The sequence below is a fragment of the Centroberyx gerrardi genome, chromosome 19, assembly GCF_048128805.1.
Source record: "Centroberyx gerrardi isolate f3 chromosome 19, fCenGer3.hap1.cur.20231027, whole genome shotgun sequence".
Taxonomy (NCBI): Eukaryota; Metazoa; Chordata; class Actinopteri; order Beryciformes; family Berycidae; genus Centroberyx; species Centroberyx gerrardi.
In genome coordinates, this window is record NC_136015.1 from 15,333,513 (window position 1) to 15,359,845 (window position 26,333).

The 26,333-nt window shown below is 41.4% G+C and overlaps 1 protein-coding gene across 1 annotated transcript in view; it reads right to left on the bottom strand.

Moving 5' to 3' along the window:
- Nucleotides 1–26,333, bottom strand: part of LOC139920124 (CUB and sushi domain-containing protein 3-like) — a 371,750-nt gene that overhangs the window by 210,569 nt on the left and 134,848 nt on the right. The window contains exon 4 of the mRNA XM_071910054.2: nt 4,204–4,401. Coding sequence (XP_071766155.2) covers nt 4,204–4,401 — 198 coding nt within the window. The remainder of the gene's footprint in view (nt 1–4,203; nt 4,402–26,333) is intronic.

Consider the following 26,333-nt stretch of genomic DNA (forward strand, 5'->3'; position numbering starts at 1 on the left):
CTCTCATCCCTACTCTTGTTCCATTTTCTATCTGGCTTTCTCTCTGCGCCCCTCTCTCTCTCTCTCTCTCTCTTTCTCTTCTCCAAATGGTCTCATTGTGACTTGAAGATATTGTGCAGAAATCAATTTGTGTTCACTGCATACTCATAGTTATTCACAGCGTGTTAGGGCACACACTCACGTACATGTAAACACACACACACACACACACACAAACACTAAGGTCTGCTTAAGGCAAATTTATGGTTTCTGCGGTGTGCCCGGTGTTCGCGGTGCGGAGGGTCTGTGCGGCGAGTGCGGAGCTCTGCAGGGGGTCTGCGGAGGGTCCGCACCGAGCTCCGCGCTCCTCTCAAAAAATGAAACTCTGCGGAGGCCTCCGCAAACGCCGCAGTCAGTTCAGAGGCTATGACTGGTTAATGGTTGCTATGTTAGTTGGTTACCAGGGAAGTAAGTCTAATCGAGCCAAGTGACAGCTGACAACCGGCAAAAATGGACAATAGGAAGAGATTCTGTGCTCTTCGCGAACACCGCGCTGCTACCGCATTTACCATAAAATGCTGTGGTCTTGCCGTGAACACCGGGCACACCACACAAACCATAAATTTGCCTTTACTCTCCTCTCTCTCTCTTACTCAGACATACGCATTACCCCCCACCCCAAAACCCCTACACACACACACACACACACACACACACACACACCCACAATGAATATTAATAAGCATATTCTGTATCTGTGAGATCATGGTGAAATTTTCTCAGGGCCAAGTATGTGCATGTATGTGTGTGTGTGTGTGTGTGTGTGTGTGTGTGTGTGTGAATATGGATACCTTGCATGCTGAAGGACAATTCTGTCCTGTGAATAATTCAGCATCAACTTATTAGGAACACACACACTGACATACACACACACACACACACACACACACACAGAGAAAGAGAGAGAGAGAGAGAGAGAGAGAGAGAGAGAGAGAGAGAGAGAGAGAGAGAGAGAGAGAGAGAGAGAGAGATGCATTCACACAGATATTGGCTCCCTCACATATAAATACATTTGCATTGCTATCTTAGTGAGGACATTCCATTAGCCTACAGTCCTCCCCTAAGCCATTTCCCTTAACATAAAACTGACTATTATCCTAAATCTAAAATGGTGTTTTTTCTTACACTTAAATCACTTAAATTAAGGTACACTAATAAAGAGACATACCGAGAACTGATAGTTGATAGTAGACAGTATATACTGACACAAATAAAAAAAAAAAACACAACCTCACATTCAGTGTAAAATCACAGCGCAAGACATGTGACAGTAGACTACACCATTGGTTCTAAAAGTCAAAGTCAGTTATAGAGACCCCAAAATCGAATCAAATGGGCACCTGTGACCTAATGTGTATCCAATTGGGAGTCCTTGACTCTTCAAAATTAAAAAACAAACAAACATGACATATGGTGGAAACTATAGAGGAAAAGGAGACACGTTTTTGCATAAAAAGAAACCATCAGCAGAGAGACTAAATAAGAAATTTGTCGATTTTGCTACCAGTTATCCACATCGCATCCCAAAATGGTCTCTGTGAATCACTGTAGGTCTTTTGGGTACTTGTGGAGAATTGGAGGGTATGGCTAGTGTTGCTACCAGTCCTGTTTTTTAGCTTAAGAAAACAATCTGTTTTTGCCATTGTACAGTCCGTTGACAGCATGTAAAATGAAATAGACAATCATCCACACTTAAATTCACACCTATGGGCAATTTATTGACTCCAGTCCACCTGAATTGCATGTCTGTGGGAGGAAACCCAAGTGAGCACAGGGAGAACATGCAAACCCCACACAGAAAGGGCAGGGGATCAAACCCAGGATCTTCTTGCCTTCTTGCTTATTTCTATAGTGAATATACCATATTTTTGGACCACCTGCTCTGCTCTTTCCGTGAACTAGATTGAGCAGGTGACGTTATGTGAAGGTATGGTCTATTATTGATTCCACCTAAATTAAATATGATTTATTCATGAAGGTGAGATGTAGATGAAGGTAAAGACACAAGCTAGAGAGGGATTTTAAAACCTCGAGACTAAAAGAAGGATTGTAATATGGGGTGAGTCTGAATATTTTCTACAGTGAGCATATTCTATTCTATTCTATTCCATTCTATTCTATTCTATTCTATTCTATTCTATTCATGATACATTTATGGGATAAGGAGCGGTGCTGGGCAGCCACAGTGAATTGGTGCTCATGTTCTCTTACATTTGGTTGTCACAAGGAAAAAGGTACAAGAATGCAAGAATGCACACACGCACTCATGCACACACACACACACACAGATAGATAGAGAGAGAGAGAGAGAGAGAGAGAGAGAGAGAGAACACATTTCCTGTGATATTGCTAAAAGCATTCCATTTCAAGTCATTTGATTGGATGGCTGAATAATTGATAGAAAGCTATTACTGTTGGTATGAATGCCTCTAGGTGTCACTACCCCCCCCCAAACGCACGCACACACACACACACACACACACATACACACGCACAATGACTGTGTGGGTTGTGTGCTTGCTGAGTGTTTCTATGTGTGTTTGTGTGTGTGACTGTGCCCGCGTCTGTAAGTGTTTGGGTGTGTATGCAAGAGTCTGTGTGTGGGTGTGAGTAGGTGTGTATGTGTGTGTGTTTCTGAGTTGGTGTGAACGTATTAGTAGCTTAGCTCCTCTTAGCCTTACTGACAGAGTGACAGAGACATTGCTAATCCAGCACTGACAAGTTGCCATTTTTTTCCCCTTCTTCCCTCTCTCCCCTCCGCTCCTCCCCCTCTCTCTTCCTTAGACCCAAATTAGAGCACAGTGAGATATGTTGTGTCACAATTCAGAATGTCGCTGAATTCATTAGACTGGTTTCGCTTGGCATAGATGCACACAGAAAGGCGGGGCTAAGTGGGAAAATACGCTAGCACAATACACACTTGTAGAGACCCATCCAGACAGTGTGTTCTTAGATTCACAGTGAAGCAAATCTACACTTCCATTTTGCATTTTGTGTTAGCCTGTAATGGTGTTAGCTTTGTCAACTTTATTTATTCGGCTGTGTCCATTGTCAACAGACTGTAAAATGGTAAGAGCTGATAACTTTGTAATCTAACTGACATAAAGAGTTGGCTATAGCCTCTAAGTACACAGTCTGTCTGAGGTTTTTTCATTCGTCAGCCAGTTTAAAGTCAATGTATACCTGCACCCAGATGGCATATCTGTCAATCAACAAGATGTGTATTAAATTGTTTGAATAGATGGCATCTAAACAATAATAAATATGCTTGTTCTCAATCAAATCTTTTTAGACAAAAGATTTTGAAACTGTAAGACATTTGTCTATAGAAACGATGACAGTTTTCATGGACAAAACTATTGATGGATCCACAATTACTCTCTTAACATCAGATCAGAAAATGATCACGTGGTGTCCCTCAGGGCTCCATTCTTGGGCCCTTATGATTATTGTTATATGTTGCTGTTGTTGCTGCTGCTGCTACCTTCAAAAATATTTTTTAAGAAGATTGTGCAAACACACACACTCATACACACCTCGAGATTTGCTACTGCCTACACTATATACAGTGGATGTCTGTGTGAACACACTTCTATCCATCTACCTCAGCATACATAAACACACACATAAGGCCATGTACCACCTACCCCAGAATGCAAAAATAGACACATACATACACTGTGTATATCTGCCTCTCTCCCACACAATCCTTTGATTATACAGTCTAGCATAAACACACAAACACACAAACACACACACACATACACACACACACTTGCACTACTGGATTGCTTGCCTCGCTTTCTCTGTTTCACATATACACACAAATGCATACACAGTCTGTCGGTCTCTCTGTCTCCCATTCGCACATATAATACATGAATATATGAACACATATAATATATGAAGGGTTTCTTTCCAAAATGCTATATATTTAGGGAAAAGTCATTATCTGAAAGTCATCCTTCAATGTTTCTAAAATATTAAGGATCCAGTCTGTCATTTTGTCAACCAAATGAATTACTATTATTCTATCCTCTAAAAACTTTCAATATTTATTTTCATTTCGAGCGATCAATAGTTTTGTAAGTAGGTTTCATTTTAGAATGAAACTCTTCACATATACATACACATGCACACACAGAAAGGTTTAGTCTTCCGTACCTCGACAAATGGGAGCAGGAAAGTCCCAGACAGCGGTGTTTCCGGCGTTGGTGATGCAGGTGAGCGTGGCATGGCCGTCTAAGACGTAGCCAGGAACACAGCTGTACCGCACACGGTCTCCCACGGCAAAACGACCGCCGCCACTTAGCACCGCCTTCGGGGGGACGCCTGGGTTTCCACAAGATGTACTGTGGAGTTCTGGAAAGGAGAGAGAGAGAGAGAAAGAAAGGGATTTAATGTACAAAATAATGTATGCATCTTATTTTGATGCTTTGGCAATAATGTTCAACAGTTATGCCCATAAAGCATGTTGAATTGAATTGAATTGAATTGAATTGAGAAGATGGATATCCATGGCTATACTCAAAGTTACCCAATCACTCATAGCAAAAGGACTACCACTGGAACTGCTCCAGAGCTCTGGGAATGGTGAAGAAAAGAGAGGGAGAGGAAGGGAATCTGGCAAAATTAATTGGGGGTTTGCTGCCTTGCTGAAGGACTCATGGTCCCCAATGGCAGAATGGGTATGACAGCTCAGCACAGAGAAGCTAGGTTAACGCAAGATGAACTGACAGAGGAGAGGAAATTATTACCAGTGACTAAGGGATTATTTTTGTATTTTTTTCTATAGCTTGTATGTTGTTACAATGTACTTCATAGTATGTTAGAGTATAGCAAAAATGTTTACGGTTTCTTTTTTTAAAAGCCTAGTGTAAAGCATTTTATTATTTAACTTTTCATACATTTTTGAAATGGTCTACAAAACTTAAGTGGCAAGCATTGTATCTTCTAACATGACAGCATGGTGAGTGACCCAACATCAAAAGTGGAAAAGCAGGCTTTCCAAAATAGTTAAAATTGCTGGGAGGATGATTGGCAAGAACATAAATGACTCTGTGACATTTTCAACATGACGCATGCAAATATTTCCTTTCCAGGAAAGTGAGAACGTGAGACAGACAGAGAGAGAGAGAGTACAGTTTTATAGGTAATCACATTATTCCCCCTAGATTCATTCACAGCCCTGCGCCTACTGGAGCGAGACACATGCACAGGCGTGCACATGAGCATGCGCACACACACACACACACACACACACACACACACACAGAGAGAGAGAGAGAGAAGGAGAACGAGGGTGAGAGAGAGAGGGGTGGGGGGGATTACAAGCCATAAACCAGGAAGTGGATGGGAGAAGAGGGACCAACTCTGGTCTTATTGTTTGAAGTTGATTGATACAACTATGAAACTATTCAGACAGACAGAGAGGGGGAAGAAGGGAGGGAGTGAGAGAGAGAGACAGACAGGGAGAGGGGGAGGGAAGAACAAGGCGAGACAGAGAAAGAGGGGGAGATGCGAAGAAAGAGAGGGAGAGGGACTCTTGCCAATCTCCAGTCCTATTATCTCAACATGATAGATAGAACTATGAAACTAGTCAGACAGAGGGAGGGATGGAGAAAGGGAAAGTGGAAGTGAGAAGGAAAGAAAAAGAGAAGTCAACAGAGGTAGTGGGAGAAAGATTGTGCTCAGTCTGCTCCCAAGGAGAGGTGGAGACAGAGCTGCACTTTCTCTTCAAATGTCACTAGAAACTTTGAAAACCTTAGAGCGTTTCACTTCTCAAACTTTTGAGATATGCACAATAATCTTCAAATGAAAAGCTAGAGTACAGCTGAAGGGGAATCTTTTCCATGCTAACGGCAAAAAAAAAAGTGTAATTATCTTTCACAATGCAGACACTGGGTAGAGAGGATTTAATGTCAGCAAATGAATCGTTTGATTGACTGATTCCTAGATTGGTTGGCTGATTGATTCATTCATATAATGACTTCATTGTCTTACTTTTTTCAATTACACCATCTCTCTCTCTCTCTCTCTCTCTCTCTCTCTCTCTCTCTCTCTCTCTCTCTCTCTGCTGTAGCCACAATGTTGGTGATTATTCAAAGGAATACTTGGGCATTTTGCATTTTTGGTTGTTTTCTTCACCAGACACTTGTAACATTTGTCAAACACAGACCTTGTCCTCCAGTTTCCCTAAAATGGCTCGCTAGCATCCCTCAATGAAACAATAGGACACACTAGGCTGAAGCTTTTCCTCCCAGTAAGTGTCCACTGGAGAAAAACACCCAACTCAAGTTCAAAATATCAAATCATCCCCTTGAGTACTGTAATCAGTTGATATAAAGTTTCTGTTGATGGAGTGCATTTACTGCGGTGGGAAATTTCTCAAAGAGCGAGGAGAGAGGAAAATCGTTTCACTAAAGACCCTGATAGGACCCCCCCCCTCCCATTCTCCTTATCTCCACCCAGACACACACACTCAGAGAGAAACACACACTGAAAGAGACACACGCAGACACTAACACACGCACACAGGGTCATCCATCACCGTGGCGACCCCCTGTGCTGTGTTGTGATTGGATGTCAGGCTGGCCTAGTGTTGCGACCTGTTGGCCTATTGATCGGGCCAGTCGGTGTGGCAACACTCAGTGTCAAGCTGTTTGTTGTTCAGGGTGCTATCAGACACACATTAACACACACACGCACACACACACACACACACACACACACACACACACACACACACACACATACTGTGCCTGTTGGTGGGTTCAGGTTGCTATCAGACACACACACAAACACCTTTCCTTCCTACTTTTTTTGAAATCTTCCATTACCTTCTATTCAATCCCTCCCTTTTAAGTTTTTTATTCCTATTTATGTTCTGTTCCGTATTTTTTTCTTCCTCTGTTCTTTTCCCTCTCCTCTGATTCATCTTCGCCCTTTTTATCCTCCTTCTTTTCTCCATCTGTTTCTGCGCCCCTGTCCCTCGCTTTTTATCTTTCGTTCCCTTGTCCCTTATTTTTTTAATCTCTCCCTCCCTCTCCCTCCTCCCTCTATTTCTCCTGCTGTCACACTCCTCCCATCCACTCCCCTCCCCTCCTATTCCCCCTCCTCCTCAACTAAAAACTTTGATGACATGCCAGTTCCTTGCCTCCCCTCCATCTCTGTCTCTCTCTCTCCTATTCCACCCCTACCTCTCTCTCTCCCTCCCTCCCTCTGTCCATGCCTCCTCCTCCTCTTTCTCCCTGGTTTACCGCGAACATCACATAGCTTTCCTCTCTTCATTACACTAGTTTATTCAGGAGCCAACAGCTACACCATACTCCTTTTCATGGTTTATTGCTGCCTGCCCCCTCTTATTTATTCTCTCCTCCCCTCATTCCCTCTCTCTTTCTCCCTCTCTCGCTCTCTCTCTATCTCTCTCTCCCTCTACCTCTGTCGCCCTCTCTCGCTCTCTCTCTATCTATTTCTCCCTCTCCGTCTCTCCCCAGTTTACCATAACCATGATTTCAGTCTCAGTTGCTTCATTACAAGCTGCTGCTTTTATGGGCCATCTGTAGAACTATCTGCATCTGTCACACACACACACACACACCCATGCACACACACACACACATAGAGGCACGCGCACAGACGCATGCAGAGCAGACACAGGCACACAGCCACTCACACACCTTCTATCACACACACACACAGCCATTTACCTGCCTTTTATTTCTCCCTAGATAAGCAATTACAGCTGAGTCCAGGTACAAAGAGCGGGAGACAGAGAGAGGAAGTGAAAGAGGAGAAAGGAACTGAGTGGTTGGGAAAAAGCGAGAGAGCAGAGAGTGCTAGAAAAAAAAGCGAGAGAAAGCTGCCATGCTTTCAGAGTTTTTAGTGAGACAGATGACACTGCAGACTGGAGGATTGGAGAGGGGGAGTGAAGGACAGCTAAGACAGAGAGAAAGAGCGAGAGACAGAGAAAGAAAGAGAGACAGGGAGAGAGAGGGAGAGGAATGATTCAATGAGTTTGGAGGTTTTACACCTCCGTCAGCAGTAACTTCTATAAAAGATGAACCAAGGTTTATACCGGAACGGAATAGATGCTGAAACGATAGAAAATAAAGCCTAGAATCTGTTACAAGAAACTCTGTACATGGTTTTCCATTAACTACATCTGAAAAATGATTTTTAAAAATTCTTTGAGGCATTTCCTGTAAAAGATGTGAGGTTTATAAGGATCGTAACAGAACAGAGGAATGAATCCTGAGATCTGTTACAAACAGTAGATATATGTTCTGTGGCACCTAGATCTGTGACAGATTTACAGAGAAGGCAGTGAAATAGTTTCAATGGCTGTCAAGGTTGGAGTCAGTTCACTGTTAGTTTGATTTATTCTCAACTTTGACCGAAACTTCAACTCTTTTTACAGACTCATGAGGAACTTGTGTCATAAAATTTCTTCAGTCATTAAAAACTGATGAAATTTTATGTCATAAGTTCTATATCATTTTTTTGTGGTTTGAATGCCTCCACCTGACAATGCCAGAGGCAAAACCAGAGATTTTGATTCATAACGACCCCCCGTGTTTATGCACTTCATACTATCATACTAGCATAAGGACAATTGTTTATGGCTATGGCTGTGCCTATGTTTATGGTTACATTACATCTAGGTTGTTTGTTAAATACAGCTTTAAAAAAAAAGCTGTTTTTATACTTCATTATGTTTGATAGGTCATTGTAAAACCATGAGTTTAATGTTTTAATATCTCAACAATAGCAATGACAATGATGACAAGGGGAATGAAATAAGAATACGGGGTATTTTTTTAAATTTCAGTCGAAACCACACCCAGTTCCTGTTTAAGCCCCGCCCACTTCCAAATTTAATACAGATGTAACAAATACAGACACAAACACAAATAGCAGCATCTCCAAGCACCCCTTGTATCTACCCTTACCTCTGACATCTCACTTTTATTACTCAGTACAGACATGCTATAGTTAAAATCAATGTTACATGTGTTTGATTCAAAGGATTAGGAATATGTGCATAGCATCAAAGTGGAATACTTTGAATCTGCTCAGAAAAACTTAAGAAAACTTAGAGAAAAGTTCAGCTGGAGTTGAAATGGTTAAAGTGCAGTTTGCGAAACACTGGAAGTTTACGGTTGAGAAAAATAAGGCAATGTGCACATTCAGCTCAACTATAATAAATCTATATATTTGTAATATTGACAGTGGAAAGATTTTCCCCAAACAATCCCTCCATTGTTAGAAAGTTGCTGCAGAGCTGTCAAGCAACCGTCATTCAAACTAGGATTCAGGCGATTTCCTCAAATTGTAACCGTGACAGCTCAACAATGACGAGAAGGGAATGTGGAATTATTCTACACGGCTGTGTGCTTTTTAATATGAAGGGATTCATTCCAAGATGAGATATCCAGCATCTGAAAATTGTGACACCTTTCTCTACAAAAGGATTATCATCATAAAATGTAAAACGCCATTGAATATTATTAATTAAGCGTATTAGCTATCTGGAGTCCTGTACAAAAGCATTTTGGAAGATGTTATCATCTGTATTCATCTGTACCATCTGTATCTGTCAAATTTGAGCAATGAACGTTGAGTACGATTTTTTTTTCTAAAATGGATATAAAACTTTTGGAATGAAACCTTCATATGGCGCGGAACAAGAAACAGTTGCAAAGTTTATCTGGTTCTCTAATGAGGCAGAAAGAAAGCAAGAAAGTAAGAAAGAAAGAAAACAATAAAGGAAGGAAGGAAGGAAGGAAAGAAGGAAGGAAAGAAGGAAGGAAGGCAGGAAGGAATGTAATGTTCCATTTCCTCTGGGAAGTGGATTGCACTGTGTGACACACACACACACACACACAGACAGACATAGGAACACACTCACAGAGAAATACACACACACATGCACATTTGAATACACACATGCACACACACACACACACAGACACACACACACACTGTCTCAGGGTCAGACTATAATATTTTCTGCAATGACCTGCAGCTGCATTAAAGTCCAATAGAGAGAGAGAGAGAGAGAGAGAGAGAGAGAGAGAGAGAGAGAGAGAGAGAGAGAGAGAGAGAGAGAGTGTGTGTGTGTCATCTATCTTACAGTAATCGAGAGTGACAGGGAGACACGGGGACAGAGGGGCAGAGGAGAGAGAGAATTAAACCTGCAATAAGTGATATCAGATCTTATAACCAATCCTGAAACTAATGTGTGCTATGTGGAGATTCCACTGAGACATAATGATATAAACCAATATCCACACAGCGGGCCAGCTGTGTTGCTGTTTTTGTAGCTTGTTGTCAAATTCTGGTCTGGAACGAAGCTCCTCCTGCGCTATCCAGTAGCTTTCTAATTTTTTTTAAACTAGCTTGGCACCTCCCTTGCTGTTTGAAAGTGGCCCTCACCCCCTCCCATTCCTGAATTTTTTCTCATAATGACGGAATCGATGAAGCGAGCGAGTAAACTTTTAAACTAGTAAATTTGCAACCTACCTCTTCACTTCAGAAAAATCTGTCAAAGAGAGACTGGTAACTTCTCCGTAGGTACAGTTTGCTTAGCTATTAGCCTTTATGCACAGTGCTTTGCAATTTGTCCTTGGTAGGCCTCCGTAGTGCAGTGGATTTGCTGTGTGTTATTTACAAATGTGTTGCGGTTGTGTCACCCTCCAGTGGTCAGAAATGTTCGCTTATTGCAGCTTTAACACAATGAGTATTACAGTAAAGAGATGGGGAAAGGGTGCATTGTTGGAATCTATTTTATACCGATAGTAAGTGCAAAACTGCCAGTGTTAATTTTTCAGTGTTAGTTGAAATCAACAGAGTTCAGTGTTATTTTAACACTTAATTTATCAAAACTAACACCTCAAGAGTCAGTTCCTGAAAGTGTTGGTGTGGATTTTGGTCGTTTTGAAAATTCTCACACTCCGCGTGTTCAATTGACCACACCTTCATTTCCGGTGAAGACGCCCCTACAGAATCCGCGGTCGCCATTTTTCTTCCCCTGCGGTAAGTTTTAGTCGATCAAATTTAAAGTTTTAGGTTGATATTAGCATAAGTAATATCAGTAAGTGTGAACTGAATTGCATTTGCATGAAAATATTTTATCACATCCCATTTTAAAACGTTTTTTGTCGAACTGGCCGATTGCTAGCATGAACTCAGTAGATAGCCAATTTAGCACACTCTGGCTGTCCGGAGAATGAACGCTGCTAGCTAATATCTGCCACAGTTTTTAATAAACGTGTTTTTCTTTCTTTTCACTTACAACTGCCGAAGCCTATATACCGCCTGTGGGGTGAACTTGGAAGCCTAACGTTACAACCGGAGAGCACATTGGAGACAAACAGGGCAGGCACAGTGGGGGAGAGAGGAGACAAAGGTATGTTAAGTTTTGGTTTTAACAGCGAATTTTAACTTTTTTTTTTAACATGCTCAGAGTCACGTCAAAAGGAGAAGTAAAATACATAACTCCTGGTAACTTGTCCGAATTTTAGGCAGTGGTAACGTTACATGGAGTAGCTTTAGGTTTAGTAATAGCTTTGTTAGCCACAACTAACACTGGCAGCATTTAACTCTGCATTGAGCCTGCTTTGTTAGAAAAAGCATGGCGACTCAAGCACGGTGCTCTGTATCAATGTCATGCAATTGTTGTTTCAGACCGTCAAAGCAGCCCTGTATTCAAAGCTAGGAGGTGACCAAATATTTAAAGAATATGAGAAAGCAAACTGCCTTTCTGATGGTACAAGAAGAAAGATGGTGAACATACTTGTGGCAGACATGGTAGAGAGTCATGGGTAAGTGAATGTGCACTTAAAAGGACTTTTTGTTTTTACTAATGTTTAGAATTTTAGGTGTTTACAATTATTCCAGTGTTCAATTTAAATAGATGTTTCTCCATATCATCAAATCATGTAAACTGTCATCGTCAACATGGTAAAGTGTGGTGTGTCACCTTGAGGCACTCCATGCAAGTCACCTTGCATGGAGTGCCTCAAGGAAAAATGTTTTACTCGCATTCCTTCATGGAGACATTTGATTCCAAAAATGGTTGCAATTTCTGATTACAATGCTATTGATTAGGGATGGCTAACAATGGCAAAACAATAGAAAAACGTCCATAGCAAATTCTCAAAGTAATTGTGCAGCATAATCCAAGTCTTAGGTATCCAGTCATATGCTCAGCTAAAATATTGCTAAATAAACCATACCCAGAAAATCCTCTCATGAACAAACATGTCGCGGGCCCATTGCATTGAAATGAATTGGAAGACCTGCCCGGCGCACGACACGGTCAATCATGAGAGGATTCCGGAAATGGGCTATTTAGCAACGTTGTAGCTAAAATTCATGTTTGGGAAGTGCAAAGCATACGACTGGATACCTGAGACTTGGATTATGCTGCACAAGTACTTTGAGAATTTGTTACGGACGTTTTGTTGTTGTTACGTGTCCCAGATCAACGCCATTGTATCAGAAATTGTTACCACAATTTTTTCCATGAAGGCATGCAATAAAAACTTTTTCTTCAGGCACTTGAATCTACATGGGGTAAGTAATTGATATGAAAGTTGTTGTTTTTGGGTGAAGTATCACTTCAATGATGCATCTGTCTCTTATCAGGAGGATCCCTCCAGTAAATGTCCGCATTACGTACGCACTTGGCATTACAACCTTGCTCCCAAACTTGAAGGACCCGGATTCAAAGAATGGTTATGTACTGTAAGTATTGACATTAAGATACATCCATGCTGTTATTACTTTCTGAAAGCATTGTTTATGCTGCTGTCTTTTCCCACAGTGCAGTCAAGGGCATCATATTATGAGGCAAATTCAGGTCAGTCAGTCACCCAGGCAGTTATCTGTCTCTTCATCAGATGGCCTCTAGAGGGCGTCTTTGACTGTGAGATGCAGTGTTTCCCATACACAGGCACAAAATAAAAAGTTGGACAATGTATAGAAATTGATCTAAATGGACCTCTAATGCACTTGATGTCACACCTTGTCATGTCTGTCATTTGGAGATGCACAGACAGCAGCACTGAACTCAATCCAACAGAGTCTCCTGCTGTGAAACTAAAGTCATACTTAACATTCCACAATTTGCTCCAAACTGTCCTGTGTTAGTAACAGGATTTGTAAACGGTAACCTGATAACTCTTCTGCTGCCCTACAAACTTAAGTGGTAGATAACGTTGTTACCTTGTGCTATTTAAGTAACGTTAGTGGAATAATTTAACCCATAACCATGCCGCAGTGCTTCAGTGCATTGAATTTAATTGAACACACACGCCACGGGTCTGTACAGGATCTGTGCTTGTTCTTAAACAGGTAACAGACTGACATGACCCTTGTCAAAGACAAAATGAAGGCAACATTTCAGCACAGACAAAAGGTGGTTCAAGACCCAGCCACAGCCTCCACTGTCCTAGACCTTTTTCCAAGATTCCTGGATACATCAGGCTTGGTAAGACATAAAATGAATTGTTGACAGCTTTGTGGTTGCTTTATTTGTTTGCTCTCTAATGTGTTTTGTTTTTTTCCAATGTTATGTTTTGTGTTTAAGATTGACCAATACTTCACAATGCTCTTTGGTGCAATGATACACAACGTATCATTGGACCATACCAGTGTGTTTTCATGTTTTGGCCCCTTTACTACAAATCACATATACTTAACATTACTGCTGACCATTTTCCAAATCACACTGTGGGTTTTTAGATTGATGATTGATGATAGATTGATCATTTTTCCTACCTTACAGGCAGCCATTGGTTTTGATTCATTTCAGTACGGTATGAAAATCAACTTCCAGAGACTTGAAACTTGCGTAACGCAAGTTTGACCAAAAAAAAAAAGGATAAAATGTTACTAAAGTTAAGACTAAATATTCACTGTGATGGATTACCTATCTCAAGGAAGTTTCAAGTCTCTGGAAGTTGATTTTCATTCTGTACTGAAATGGAAACCGGTGGCTGCCTTGAAGGTAGGAAAAATTATCAATCAATCTAAAAACCCACAGTGTGATTTGGAAAATGGCCGGCAGTAATGTAAAGTATATGTGATTTGTAATAAATGGGCTAAAACATGACAAAAACACTGGTATGGTCCTTTAAGTGAAAGTAATTGCTATGGTGTTAATTCTCATTCTGTAGTATGGGACTGTGAGGTGGCTGCCATCCTTTTGCTTCTTCACCCGTGTCCTCCAACATCCAAGGGCAAGAAGTCTTCAAAGATTAGCGCATCGGATGCTGCTGACCGCCTGATGAAGTTCATGAAGGTATGTTCTTAGAATTGTATTGTATTAAAGTATATTTCACTTTAGACGTCAACCGATATGGGGTTTTCAAGGGCCGATACCGATTTTGAGATTGCAAGGGGGGCCGACATGATGCAGATATATTTTTATTTTTTCTCTAGACAGGCTTGGTGTTTCAACACAGGAGCAGCTTTGTCTTCATTAAAATAAATTGTGCACATGAAAACAAAAATAATTGTGCACTTGGAGTTAAACAATGGAATATTTTCTCATAATTCTAGGCAGCAGTACTGGCACTCAACACCAAATTCCAAATTTTATTCCATGTGATTCATTTGCTCTCTTTCTCTCTCTCTCAGGTGGGGAGAAGCATGGTGACCTTCCTCAAGGAAACTGGCCCTGCTCAGCCCTTTCTCCTGTGTGTCGGAGAAAGGAACAACAGCATCCAGAATTTCTACATCGTCCTGGACCAAAAGGTCATTCCCTGTACGACGCAGACCGGAGTTGCTGCCTTTGATGAGCTCTTCAAGGCACATTTTGCTTTTGCTGTGTCCTATGATGAGGCATTGTGCAACTTCTACACATTCATCCAGACCGCCGTGTATGGCATTGATGTTGACAGTGTGAAGGAGAGTACTTGGGTCAAGGAAATCAAGAATTCTTCACAGTGCAGTTTGAAGAGGAACACATTTTGGACTGGAAATATGTTCACATGTTACATTTGCAAGGTACACCACACAAGTTGTTCAGTATTATTTAGACATTTGGCAATTTAGCAATTTTGAGTTTGAGCCTGTAGCTAATGTTGGAGCTTCTGTTTCACAGCCAGTAAATGTGGATCCTCCCGTGACTGTCACTACACACATTCCAATTGAAAAAAGGCAAATACTAGACATGTGCAACTCTGTTATTGCTCAAGTGCAAGCCTCAGGAGTTCCTGAAAGTACTGTGCAATGTTTAGTTGGTTCTATGGAGGAACTGGTTAATGACATCCGTGCTCATGCAAAAGAAGCTGTTGTTGAATGTTTGTCATCTGATGCATCTAGAGAAACCTTAGAGAAAGTTGAGGATTGTTTTGATCAGCTTGCTTTAATTATGGATATACACAGAGAAAAAACAGGCCAAGTGGGCTAAAACTGGATGACAATAGCAAAGATCTTGGCCTTAATGCTATTCAGTCATGGTGCCTCTTACACAATACCCCATTGATGTTTGGAGATTTAGTTTGCAGGAATGATAGCTGTTGGAACTTGCTACTAAACATTGTGTTTTCACCTATTGTAACCCATGGTATGACTTGCTACTTGAAACATTTGATTTTTGATCATCACAAGCTTTTTAAATCTCTTTTTCCAGAGCGAAATTTGATTCCAAAGCACCACCTAATGATCCATTACCCAAGCTGTATTAGGAAAATTGGGCCACTCATACACATGTGGTGCATGAGGTTTGAAGGAAAGCACAACTTCTTCAAAAAGTCTGTAAAGAACTTTAAAAACATCACGAAAACACTGGTAAAAAAAACCATCAGAATCAGTTGGCTTTTCATTTTGAGAATTTTTATTTTAAAAGATTACAATTTGGCCCCATTACTGAAGTCTTGGTCAGCAGTTTAGAGGGCAGTGAGGCGCTGAATGAAACTTTTGATATGTCTTGTAATGTTTCCACAACTTCCTGGGTCAAAAGCTGTGGCACAGAGTATCAGGTTGTATGTTCTGGTGTTGAAAATGAGATGCCTTTGTTCAACAGGACTGTCAGTATAATTGTTAGAGATGACAATCCTTATCTTCTAACTTGTAAAGTCTCAACAATGTATTATGATGATCACTTAAATGCATTTAGTATTGAGGAGGAAACATGTCTTCACACTGATCTGTGTAGATGACCTGGTGTACTACAGACCTTATGATAGGCAATTTTCGTATGACACTGATGACCAAATGTACATTTTCCCACACTATAATTTTGTATGACTCCATGCTGAACTGTTTTCAGTTCATGAATTATGTTTGTAGTGTACCTGCCTTTTAATACACAATATTTTTGTGCAAGTTGTTGTCTTGTATTTTTTGTAATTGATAGGTATGTGGGGTAGGTGGTTGTGGTGGGTACAGTGGCTGGAGGGGGCATTGGTTGTCCACAACATTCTACACCCTCAGAGTTAATTGAGTTACACCATTAGTGTAACTATATTGGAGTAAAGTGTAGTCTGGTAGTAGTGTAGAGTACTATCAACACTACTCAGCGTTAGCCAGTGTTAATTTTCAACTCCATACAGTGTTGAAATAACTCTGGGTGAGTGTTAAAAAATTAACACTTTCAAAAGTGTTAATTTAACACTTAAAAGAGTGCACACATAGACATTTTTCTAGTGTTAAATTTAACACTCTCAGAGTTAATTTAACACTGGTGATTTTGCTGTGTAGGGTTCAAACTACTGTATTTATGTTACTCTCTAATCAAAGCTTATAGAGTGAGAGAGAGACTGGGACAAAGACAGAGAAAGACAGATGCTCAGAGAAGGACAGAGATACACAGAAAAAGACAGAGGGAGAGAGAGAGAGAGGCACAAATGGCATGTCTACCCAAAGTGGACTGCATATGTGGTCACTGTTTGACAGGAGAGGTTGAGACAGAATCTATTTGAAGGGTTGAACACCATCCATCCAATGATTCTGTGATTTAAAAAAAATGAACGATTTCATAAGTAAATGTCTTAAGATGACTCCTAACTTGAATACTAGCCTAAAAATTAACTTTCATGCCAGGAGAGTGGGTGTCATGTTTTTTTAAACGGTGGATATCTCATTTTGGAACGAAACTCTTCACGTCCTCCTTCACTGTTAGAAGTTCTCACCAGTCATCACACTGGCTCTTCATGCCAGTAAAACATATTGAATGGAATTGACATGGCAACAACGTGAGGGAGGGAGAGACGTGCGCACAGTGCAGTCAGTACAACAGGCACCCACAGTTCTGGCCTCCCCCACCCATCCCCATCCAGGGCCCAATAAGAGGCACAGCAGGGGGTAAGACTATAAACTCTATTCCAGACAAAATCCCTTTGAGTTTAGAGTCGACTCCCTGTGGTGAAGCACGGCACAAGCAGCAGCAACACAACTAGTCATTTAACACCATTTTTTACCATTCGTTTCCTGGCCTAAAGGAGCAGCTTTAGATTAGTAATAGCTAGGGCATTGCTTACACAGGCACCAAAAGATCTGGAACTTAAACTCTTCAAACTTCATATAGAGTCGACTCAGCCCAAAGAGACTGGTGCTCATGATAGTAATAGAGAACCAGCCCAAGAAGGAGGTTGTTAGCAACTATATGTCCTAGAGATGTCAGCTGCTTTGGAGTAAGAGTAGTTTGCTTTGTTATCATTGGCTACATTAAGGCAATAGTTTGATTATTATATTATTATTCATGATTCTTCTGTACCACATCATGTTGTTCATCTCAGCCATAGGTCTTTATCTTTTGCAACTACAAAATGCCATGCTACAGGTGTTACTTTGGGGAAACCTGACGGAAAGAAGGAGATGACGCTGCAGTCGTTGCACCCCGGCAACCCAGCATTTCTGGATGAGGATACAGAGTGTGGGTTGGTGGGAGCAGGTGGGAGTTCAGTGATGCAGAGTGGAGAGAGAACAGAAGAATGTCCTGAAGATCTTTCATTGAACTGTGTGATGTACTGCGTCCAGTGCTTATCCCAGGATGTCACCATCCGTGCTGCTGTTCTCTTGATGATTTGCACTGGATAAACTTGGAAGCTGTGCACCAACCACTTCGGTGTGCACAAAAGCACCGTAAAGAAGTTTGTGTACCTATTTTGCAACAGCATGGTGCTGGGTGTGCAAGGTTTAATCAAGGCACCCACATTGGTTGAGGTGTGCGTAACTGTGCAGCACTTTGAACATGCAGCCCACATCCCTCAAATTAGAGGCTGCAGATGGAACGCATATACCTGTCCTGCTGCCTTCAGATGGCTATAGGGGTTTCATCAACTTAAAGGGAAGGGCCTCATACTTCCTACAAGCAGTTGTGGAGGACAGATATTGTTAAGAATCACCCCTTAATCTTGCCCAGTAGAGACTACAGTTCCCTTCTATATCCACATAACTGGGCAACTGAGCTGGGCACATGCACAATAAATGTGACAAAGGTACTGTATATACACATGTTGTAACTGGTGTGTGTTACTAAGGTTAAAATCAGAGTACTCCACATATGCTACTGGAATTATGCTTCTTTGATTAAGAGCATAATTTCATTAACATAATCAGAGTATGGCATTTACATGGGCTCTGTCTTACTTGCGTTATTGCCTTAATTGAATTACAATCACATTTTTAATGTGCATGTAGGCTATTCCTGGTTATTGTGAGGACCAATCTCTTACTTAAAGAATCACATCTACTGTTCAGAAGTAGAATTTCAAATTATGATTTATTTATTTGTTTATTCGATGAAACATAGACTCTGTCTTGTTGAAACACTTCTAGGCCTAGCTCTGACCCTTTTGTTCACCATTTATTTCCCATGGCGGGAATGCACTTAGCTTTGCTATCACATCCTTAATTTATTCATTCATTCATTCAAACTTAATTTTGCTGTTAAGGAAATTTGGCTTGCAGACAGGGCTGACAGAAAAATGTTGACAACCTGCTTGCCTAATTATCCTCTGTGTGTGCAAAATCAAACAAACCTACCTTACATTTTGAACACTGCACTGGATTATGACGGGTTGAAGAAAAAATCTTCGACTTTCTTCTGATTAAGAAAGTACTGACAGATTTCATTTTCTATAGAGAAAGAGTTGCTATCAGTAAGGAGCAATGTTTTAAAAAAATCAAGGAATAAAAAATAAATCACAAACTACAAAACTTTTGTATATGGTGTAAGTAAAATTCTAAACTTCAGTAAAACATGTACCTCAAAATTGTACTTCAGTGCAGTATTTTGGTAAAGGTAATGGCTTACTTTCTACCACTGCAGATTGTAGCAGGGAAAAAAAGCCAGGATAGTTGGCTTTGCTGAAGTCCACTTTTGCACCAATCATCCACTTGATTCTTGATTAAGTGGCCACTTACCATTGACAGTTACAAAATGGTCACTCAACCACAACCCTGCATTTTGGCGAAATTGACCTTTTGATGATGTTGGCACAATTTTACCGCTTTAATCATGCTGCCGAAACATTCTTAGATTTTGTGGTTGCCTAATTGTCACCTAGGGGACTGAACCAGAGCCATGCATGGTCACAGTTTGGACAGGTACAATGCAAAATGGAAAAATCCAAAATACAATTCGGCAAGACACTTACAAGGTTTTCACAATCATAAAGTTCCACGCATTCACACATGGGAGCTGCCCAGTACAGTACAATCACAGTTGTAGCTCCACTCGACCAGTTGGTTGGCAATTAACTGGTTTGCTCACTGCTTGCCTCAGCTTCAGTTGTTCAGGGAGTGGAGAGCGTTTTTGTTCGCATCCCCTGCATACAGCATCTCAGCCAGTCCAGATATTTCAAATTGGCAACCGTGTGGTCACAACCCCATTTCACGTTCAGTCATTGAATGAAGCTGCATTTCCCATATGGTAATACTCCAGTTACATTTGCTATTTCAATGCAATTTGCATGAAGATTAGATTTTTATGAGATTGCATTGCTGAGTGTCCACAATTGGCCTGGAAATTCCTAGAACGTGTCTCCCACGGCTGTATTTATTAAAAACTGTGTCCACATTACATTTTCCCATCCTTCCACTCGATCGCTCCACTTTGTTCACATGCGCATTGCGGCACAGCAGACTATGTAGAATTCCAATCACAACACAAGGCTTACCGCTTCCAAATCTAGTTTTTGAAGAGAAATGTGAGCAAAATCCGAATTTTGTGCCTCGGGACCTGTCAATGAATGCATCCTAGCAGGATGATAAAAACAACTCTGGAACCAACCAGAGTTTGTTCAGGTTGTACTATAGGCACCATGTTGCTGCCTCTTCTCAAGGACTGGGAGGTGTTGTCTGTAGATGCAGTATGTACCAGTGTCTTCTAAAACATCACCATGTGAGAGAACCAACATCATAAAAAAATCAGCTGGAACACAATCACCAGTTACTAAGCAACAGGCATGGAATGGGATGTGGAAATTCCCAAGAATGCTCTGTATCACATACTTCAAAGCAGAGACACAGGAGAGGTCAGACTGCTAGCACAGTTATAATACTAGACACACTGTAATCTAAATTAATTAATGGGAGCAGTGATGCTGTCTGTGGGGGGGTGGGGGGTACGTCCCTGTTTCCTTTGAAAAACAAAGGAATAAGTGCAATAATGAAAAGAAACAGAAGAAAACAAGCAATAAAAGAATAAGCCTAGTGTCTCTGTAGACTAAGTGGTTTAAGTGAACCCTCAGAGTGGAAACCTACTGGCCATAATCAATAAGAATTAGTGTATAAGTGTGTGTGTGTGTGTGTGTGTGTGTGTGTGTGTGTGTGTCTGAAGAAGTACATGTCAAACAAATTACAAGTGGTTCTTTCTCTATGAAGCACATAGACAAAGAGAGTCAAGGACAGGATTTCACTTCACTAATACACTTCAAACACACACGCACACACCAGCACCCACATCCACACACACACACACAAATTAAACTGCACCTGCCCCTTCTCTCTGAAAGTCCACTTTTGATTGGCAGCTGTTTGGTGATGGCGTAATTATAAGTAATTATGGCTAATTATGAAGACATTAATAGAGGGAAAAAGGACTAAGTGGCAACAGAAGGTGTGTGTGTGTGTGTGTGTGTGTGTGTGTGTGTGTGTGTGAGAGAGAGAGAGAGAGAGAGAGAGAGAGAGAGAGAGTGAGAGTGAGAGAGTGAGAGAAAGAGAAGAAAGAGCTCCCAGATAGAGTAACCACTGTTCAAAGCATTAGATCACGGCAGCTGTGAAGATCAGTTAATACACACACACAACTGTGTTGCTAATGACTGTAGCTTCCATTGGAGATCAAACATTATGGACCCAGAGCAGTAGATCACTACTGTCTCTCTGGGTTTATTATACTCCGTAACACACACACACACACACACACAATCACACACATGCACACACCTCTCCTTAGGAGGTAGAAGCCGTCTTGAGGCTTGCCTTAGTGATGCCTTGATGTTCTGTGTGAACAACAATAAGCTACATTCCATATGGTTGTGAAGCCGCTTCAAGCAGACTTGCCATACTGGTGATGACTGCTCCTTTCTCTCTCAGTCTGTCTTTCTCTCTCTCTCTCTCTTCCTGTCTTCCAGCTTCTCTGCATTCAATCTCTTTCAGTTTCTCAGTTTTTCTGTCTCTTTGTCTTCTGTTTCTCTTGTCTCTTTCAATCTCCGTCTGCCACTGTCTTTTTGTCTTTCTCTCTTCATCTCCATATACTGCATATACATACTGTATATACTGTATATGCATATGTCACTGGTGAAAGAAGCACCAAGTACATTGTAAAAGCACAAATACCTAGTCAGTGTTCTCCACTCCTTGTCTGAATCAAGCTTTGTTGGTTAGAATAAAATGGACTTCCCATTCTCTGTCTGGTTTTCATAATATTGCCTGGCTCAATGTCAAACATGCATCATTTTTATGAACTGTTGTGCGTGAAAAACTCTTTCCATCAATGTATCTAGTGAGCACAGGTTTCACATAAATGCAGTGGGGTAAGACTAAAACACTTCCTTTGAAATGTAGCATAACCTTTAGTATAAAGTATAAAGTTTCATAGGATGGAAATTAAGGGTGCTCCGATCGATCGGCCACCGATCGTTATCGGCCGATATTCGTTCTAAATAGTTTGATCGGTGGTCTCTATAAAGGCCAATCAGAAGAGCCGATCAGATGATGCAAAACACGTGAGACAATTTCTCTACGCGCCGCTAAAATGGCTTCACCGGTCTGGCAGTTCTACCAGGTGTCTGAAAAAGACAATACATTGGCAAAAATGTTATGGAGAGACGAGTTGGGAAGAGATCCAAACAGAAGTAGTCTCTTTGTGCAGTCTGTCTCTCGCTCTCTCTCTCTGTCTCTCGCGCTCTCTCTCTCTCTCTCTGTGTGTGTGTGTGTGTGTGTCGCGCTCTCTCTCGCTCTCTGTCTCGCTCACTCTCTCTCTCACCGGACCCGTCTGTTTGCCTTCCATTGCACACGCGGGTGTGAGGGATATTTTTTTTTCCATGCCAAGAAGACGACCGGCTGAATTCCCAAAAAGAAGAACTAAGGGTTATTAACGTTATTCGGAATACAGCTGGGTTTCCGAGACTAGCAGATTAGCTGTATATAGGCTACTGTAGGTGCTAGTCAGTATCCACTGGGTGGACTGAAAATGTTAATATTTACTTTTTAACTCTGACTCTGAATGTTTGCTCCCTCAATCCAAATTAATATTGAAAAATATTTTGTTATGTTTCAGTTTTTATAGTCTCTAAAGTTGCAGTAAATTGATAAAGGCCCTGTGTTTTCCGTCTATTGGAATTGATTTTTGTTGCCTCAGTAGGCCTATATATAATTTATTGTTCTAACTTGGTGTGTTGTGCACATTTAGCTTTTATTCTAATATTTTTTTTATAAAATTGTATTTATTTTATTCCACAGGAAAGCTATATTTGTTAAGCTCTAAGCTGCTCCCAATAACCAAGGTATGCTATGGTTTAAGTTGTGTCTCTAAGAGAGAGTGGAATATGTTGCACATGTTGCCTGCCAATAAACAGTTGTCAATTCATGATACTTTCTCATCTCTTAATTTTAATACTTAATATACAATGTTGTTAAGAATAGTTAAATAAATAAATAATGCTACACGATGAATAGAAGGCTTCAAATAGACCCCGTGATCGGTATCGGCCGATACTGCTTCCAGCGATCGGTGATCGGCTCCAAAAATCCTGATCGGAGCACCCTTAATGGAAACACACAATTAAAGTAAGTCGGGTGAATGTGGAATTTAATGAGACTGGGTGAAACAAGTTAATCATTCTGGAGGAAGACAATAACACTGTCCAACAACAATCACTTCATTTTTTGTGGGTGGAATATCCATCTAAGAAGGTTAGTTGAGTACAAGTACTTAGGTTCTTTCCAGCCTGCAATTTCCCTGTATGTAATTGAATGAACGGATAATGACAGCAGTCTGACTGCTCACAAAGAAACATGGTGATGTCAATTATAAGCCCTTTACCTCCACTCCACCGCTGTGTGTGTGTGTGTGTGTGTCTGTGTGCGCTGACATCTGTGTGTGGGTGCCTATATGTATCTGTGCCTATCTATGTGCCTGTGTGTGCGTGTTTGTGTTGGTGCACACATGTGTGTTTGTGTGTGTGTTTTGTGTGCGTTTGTGTCTGTGTATAGCTCCTTGATGCGGTGATCAATGTTTCTCTGAGGCCCGGTTCAATAAACCATTAGATTTCCCCCTAAAGACATCCTGCCAACAGAACTTCATTAGACACACTCACGCACACACATACACACACACATACACACAAAGACCCCCACACACACACACCCCTCCTCTCACTAATTGTCCAGTGTTTACAGGCTGTAGCCATCAGGGCTGAATAAGATCACGTGTTTGTTTGCTCGAGTCTTTTTGGTGAATCCACAGCAGTACACTATCTGCTATCGTTTGATCTGACCTGATAGGGCTGACTCTGACTTTTTTGAACGCAACGCCAAACCAGCTCTATCAGACTTGATCAAACAAAATGAGTCCAGTGTTTACAGGCATTACTTTTTATTACACTGACTTGGATGTGAAAGTCATATTAAAGGAATGCATGCAAGTTTTTGGCAATTAAGATCTTTGATAAGCTTAGTGCTGGGCAACACGACTGGTAGCGGCATCTTCTTTGTGTCTGGCACGGTATTTATTTGCTTCACTACAGTGCGTGCTATTAGTTTAACACACTGTATATGTTATACAGATGGGGCAAGGTTGGTTTTCATCATCTCAAAAGCACACAGGACACACAGAGGTAAAGCTGCTGCTACCAATTTTTTGTTTTTTTAAGGTAAGTTGGTCAAAGAGTTTATATTGCCAAAAGTCAGTGTATTCCTTTAAGCTCTGACATACCATTAGTCCTTACAGTATATCAAGGGGCTGCAGTGATTCAAGTCATGGTCCCCATCCCCTCTTCCCTCCCTCTCCTCTGACCCTTCCTTTCTCTGTCTCCCACATCCATCTCTCCCTCCCTCCTTCCCTCTCTCTTCTTCTCTCTTATCTCTTCTCACAGCCACTCCTCTCCTCACTATTAATTAAAACTCTGTATGTGTATGTGTGTGTGTGTGTGTGTTTGTGTGTGTGCGTGTGTGTGAGTGTGGTGTGTGTGTCAGGCTTCAGTATTAATTAAAGGTGTGAATGCTAATTGGTTAGATCAATAAAGGGTCGTTAGGCCTCAGGGGCCGACAGCCAATAGGAAATCGTTATGTGTCTGACATCACTGTCACTCTGCTAAAGCTGCACTGCACTGACACACACACATACCTGCACTTACTTACACACACACACACACACACACACACACACACACACACACACACACACACGGCTACTGTCAGCTAGAAAGATAGGTTGACCTCGGAGAGAGGGAGAGGGAGTTTAGAAGCAGAGAGGTTAGCAAGACACAACTGGCTCAATAGATAGAAACTTACTGTATGTCCCTAAAACTAAATCAATATCCATTAAGGAAAGCAAGAGACACAGTGAGAGAGAGGTAGAGGGAGAGAGAGAGAGAGAGAGAGAGAGAGAGAGAGAGAGAGAGAGAGAGAGGTGTTATCAAAAAGAAAGCATCAGCTGCCATAGTTGTCATTGAACAGAACTGAGTAAATGAGTGTGTCCTCGCAGAAGGCCTTTTTGTGCTGATCAATACCAGTGCACAGACTCTCCCTCTCTCTCCCACACACATACACTCCCACACTCTTTTTCTATCTCCCCCTCTGTCTTTCTTTCTCTCCCGCCTTTTGTATCAGGGTCACAGCTATCAGCCATTGTCAGTATGATATTCTCTCTGATAGATAACCATGGACAAAACTTTGCCTGACATCACCTTGACTATTACAGAAGACAGAAGGGAAGAGAGGAGAGGAGAAGAGAAGAGAAGATTTTTTTCTCCATACTAAATACTAAATAAATCTCCATACCATTTTCTCCATACTAAATGACTGAGCTCACATGTGCACCAATATTCCTTTCATTTTCTAGGTATGTGCTGTAGTTCTGAGCTGATGCATGTACACATCATGTCGGTCACGTCAGATTTGCCACTCCACCCACCCCAGTGCCACCCTTGCACCCACCCACGTTTTCACCACAACCATAGCCGACCCCGCTCTATCTTCTACATGGGTGCAAAGGCAGTAAAACGTGCATGCACACAATGATGCCCGTCAGCCCCTGAGTTACACACCACCCTGGATAGTGAGTGCTGGAAGAAATACAGGAGCTGTGTGGATTTTTTTTTTTTCCCTGCCTTTGTTCCCGCTTAACAATGGCTTCAGATAGACCTATCTCTTGTGCTAAAACAAACTGACACAAAGTGAGGAGAGAGCAATGTAAGGCGATGCAAGGTTAATGCTGTTAAGCGGTATATGAACCGTTAACCCATAGTGCTGAAGGTAAAGACAGTCGTTGTCTATGTGTGTGTGTGTCCAGTGACTGACAACTTCAGCCATACTCTGGCATAAACTGCGCATTTCTAATAAAAGCACACCAACTGTGTTTGTCTGTGCGTGTGTGTGTGTGTGTATGTGCGCGTGCGTCATCACTCTCCATTCTGTGCCGACAACATCTGTGTGTGTGTTGCTTGGTTGCACAGTCGAGGTGAGCTAGCAAGCTCTGTAGCTTTATGTGTGTCTGTGATATCTAATAGCTGTGCCTACTGGAGCGTGACTTATTAAATTTAACATCAAGAGACCCCCTGGAAAGCTGACTGACAGATACACACACACACATACACACACACCCACACACACAC